A 3,658-nucleotide genomic window follows, 5' to 3' on the forward strand; every position below is an offset into this window, starting at 1 on the left:
TGAAAGTAAGGGTGAGACTTTGCAGTTCTTACAATATTCCAATATGACCATCAAAATGAATGTTAATTTCTATTTACACACATATACAATCTAGTCAGTGAACAGCACATTTTGACCTTATTAATTCTTTAGATAATTTTATAAAGAATAAACACCATCATTGGCCCCGTAGTTTGTTTTTGTTTTATGGCTGAGGGCTAAACCTAAAACTGTAATTGATAGAATAAGCAAATATACATACTCAATGAGATTGTCTTTCACTAGGTTTCGATTGTCTATAGTGTTACATGCCCCAAGATCATATACAGATATTGATCAGAGAAAATCTATATTGAATAGGCATTCTGATTGTCTTGGTGAATCTAAATGGTTTTCTCTGGAATTGTGCTCTGGCCAGTCTCTGAAGCATCTTCGGCTCAGAATCAAGTCTTTTCAAACATTTAAATCTTTGTGAGTAGTCTCATTTTAAAGACAGCAGAGATTGAACAGATGGTTCCTCTGGATCTCAGTAGCTTTGTGCCACAGGTGCCCAGGAGGCTGTAAGCCTGGCGATGGAGCTCTCGAACTGGGCATCTCCAACTTCACTCAGGCCTGGATCGTACATAGAAGAGGGAGAGGACACAGGCAGAGAGGAAGTAAGCCCGGAGTAGGACACCGAAGAGCCGCGCAGAAACTGAGATGTCAGCCCGCCTGTGATGGACCCAGACGCTGACCCAGAGGGGGTGAGGGTTGTCCCCGCAACAGACCACAAACTTGGGTACTGACTGTGGAGAGGCACAGGACGTACAGTGTTAAATCTGTGAATCAATAACTCAGCCAGCAAAACCTTGCATTTAACTAAAAAAAAGAGACCATGGGATATGTGAAAGAAAGTACCTGTTAGAGCTAGTGTTGGTGGTGTGGGCTAGGGTTCCCATCCCACTTGAGTTAGGTATCTGCAGAGCTGACCAGCTATCATGAGAGGTGAGATTTCCTGAAGAATTGTCGATGTAGTTATCTAAAAATCAAAGCAAAGAATGATTAAATACCATCTACCATTGATTCACAAATGAATAGAAATAAAAAAAGGGTTTGAAAAACTAATTATGTAAAATCAAGATCACGTTCTGGGTCCAAAAATTCTATACATTTTAAATCAAGTTTAAGTGCTTACTGGTTGTAGTGCTGCGATGGGGGTAATGGCTGGGATATGGAGCAGCTCTGTGGTTCCTCAAGCTAGAGTATCGTTCGCAGTAGGACCCAGAAGAGTGAACAGGAGCCGCGCTAAATTGAGGAGGGCTACTGCTAGGACCCATAGGGCCATTACTGGGCAAGAACCAGCCGCCAACTGTTGAAAAAAAAACGCAAATATGAGAAAAGCTCTAGAATTAAAGTGATTGTTGTACAACCATAATGTAACATGAAATGATGATGAGGAGTATTTTTACTGAGGAGTTTTACTGATTTTTTTACTGAGTTTTACTGATTTTACTGAGGAGTATTATATTTCATGTGCTTGTGTTGATTTACTTACGTTGTGAGTATCCAGACTGCTGATTGTCAGTAGTGTGATCTGGGACTTCCTTGTGGTCACTTCTGTAGACATTACAACACAACATATTAAATTGTAATTTTGTCAATATATAGATAAGAATCAAATCTAAATAGGCTACGGTATATAGATAAATAAAAAATAATGCTTAACCATTTATTTTACCTCTCTTTGGCATCTAGAAAAGCTTTAGCAAAAGGGTTGTGCTTGATCTTCAGAGCTGTGATCTGTGAGATTAAAATGAACAATTACACAAAATGTAAGAAAATGAAGTGTTGCATATAGATGCAGTGCGGCCACAACTTTGGCTTTATACAACATAACAAAGACCCACCTCTTCATTCTGATAAGCTGTGACAGCAATAAACTGGGTCTCAGGGAAAGACTGGCTGCTGATCATTTTCTGAATCCCTCCAACTTTCACTATGTGAATCCTTGGTTCGTATTTGTGCAATGAGTTCAACATAATCTAAAAAAAAGAATAATAATGTAATTTGAATTTAAAAAAATCAGAACAAATCTCAGCTCGGCAGCAATTCTCCAAATTCATATTTGAACGATTTTGAAAAGCGCAAAATAGGTCCTTACCTGTCCTCCTCCGTTGAGTTTGTTAGAGAGTTTGACTTTGCTGAAAGAGACTGGCGCTTTCATCCAGTGAGCGCCGAAGTTGGGTGAGTCTGGATGGATGTAGACGCAGCTTGGGCTCTGAGGTTCGGGTTTCCCGCCCGGCACCCATTCCCCGTTCACATATTTCCACCGGTTATTATCCGCTGCCACGAAGTCCAGCAGAACCGAGTACATGGCGTTAGGGTCGAGGCCTGCGACATTGGCTCTGAGCACGGGAAACATCCGTCTAGAATGAAACAAAAGCCAAAAGGTTTGTCAAAAATATATAGCTAAATTTAGTGATTGGACAGGGATAGAATAATTTACACAAGCTATATAACCTTCTTGCAATTCAACATTAAAATCAACTGCAAATGAGCGCGTGTCCATAGTAACTCCAGCTAAACTTTTTCTTAGCGATTTGTCTGACAAGGCCTGCACTTGGATGACTAGGCGTTTCGTGGCCTCTGAACTTAATTATATTAAATTATATGTTAATATAAATTTATTGACATAAATTATATGTCAATATAATTTTCAGTAATATTTAGGCTAGTTCACTATAAACGATGCTTGGACATTTGTGTTCTAGTCGTTTTAGCCTAGAAATCTGTTGTTAAATCTAATCATATACCTCCCAGTCTTGGTGACGATCATTTCATTGGTGAGCTCTTTAAATTTGGTCCATAACTCCGCATCCTCAAGCGAAAGTTTAATATCCCGCTCCGACGCGTCACCTTTCTCGCTACCCTTCTGAAACTCGCTTTCCACTGCGCTCAGGAGGTGATCCAGGCGCTGGTCGGGACTGGAGGAAGTCATATTTCCGATCAAATAAACCTTGAGTTAAATCCGATATCGCTATGATATCACTAAATTCCGTCGGGTTGCGATGCTCTGACTGAGCGTCACGATCTGCCCTTTTAATGCGTCTTGAGCATTTTTAAAGGCCTGACACTGACCGCATGCTGTTACGGGGCGTGACCCGGAGCGCTAGACCAGGCCCATCGCGCTCTAATAGCGCCTGATAATTTGACGCCACAAAACTAAGTATTCTTGACCAATGCAGTGGCCCATTAAAAAGCGTTAAAGTGCTTTGGAAGTATCTGAAAAATGTTTAAGATACAGGTCTTTTTGTAAAAGAATAAAATACATAAATAAACAACGAACAACAAACCATCTTAAAATATACAATAATACAATTTATGGACATTTTATACGATTTTTTGTTATTGTAAATATTTAACCTACAAACTTTATTTTTCGCAGCCATTTTATAGGAACACTTTGTTATAAACCTAGTTGTTTTGTTCTTTAATTTTCAACAAATTTGAAATACTTGTTTTAAATTGTGTAGGGTATAAAACGATTTAGTGTAAAACATTGGTCATTTTAGTATCACCATGATATATCCAAACTTTTTTCTATTCGCAAGCTCGTCTTTGAAACAAAAGAAGGACGAGAGACGGTGTCTGCTCCATCGGTGCCTTTGAACTCAGTTGTATATTTGCGAATAATGCTAAT

At 39.3% G+C, this 3,658-nt stretch overlaps 1 protein-coding gene across 1 annotated transcript; it reads right to left on the minus strand.

Annotated features, from left to right (window-relative positions):
• Positions 1-505: 505 nt before the first annotated feature.
• Positions 506-2,956, minus strand: tbxta (T-box transcription factor Ta). Its single transcript, XM_057327783.1, has 8 exons — positions 2,772-2,956; positions 2,120-2,384; positions 1,866-2,000; positions 1,697-1,758; positions 1,514-1,575; positions 1,154-1,327; positions 877-997; positions 506-764 (listed from the first exon to the last, which is right to left on the minus strand). The coding sequence occupies exons 1-8, from the start codon at positions 2,954-2,956 to the stop codon at positions 506-508; spliced, it is 1,263 nt and encodes a 420-aa protein (XP_057183766.1).
• Between the last annotated feature and the right edge of the window lie 702 nt (positions 2,957-3,658).

This window comes from Triplophysa rosa, unplaced genomic scaffold (assembly GCF_024868665.1).
Source record: "Triplophysa rosa unplaced genomic scaffold, Trosa_1v2 scaffold291_ERROPOS121282, whole genome shotgun sequence".
Classification (NCBI taxonomy): domain Eukaryota; kingdom Metazoa; phylum Chordata; class Actinopteri; order Cypriniformes; family Nemacheilidae; genus Triplophysa; species Triplophysa rosa.

Excerpts from the sequence above, each read along its gene's own strand:
- tbxta (XM_057327783.1), bottom strand. The coding sequence starts at position 2,956 with ATGACTTCCTCCAGTCCCGACCAGCGCCTGGATCACCTCCTGAGCGCA. Across the intron at positions 2,001-2,119 it reads AACTCAACGGAGGAGGACAG|ATTATGTTGAACTCATTGCA; the intron begins GTAAGGACCTAT and ends TCTTTTTTTTAG. Across the intron at positions 998-1,153 it reads CCATCGCAGCACTACAACCA|ATAACTACATCGACAATTCT; the intron begins GTAAGCACTTAA and ends TTTGATTTTTAG.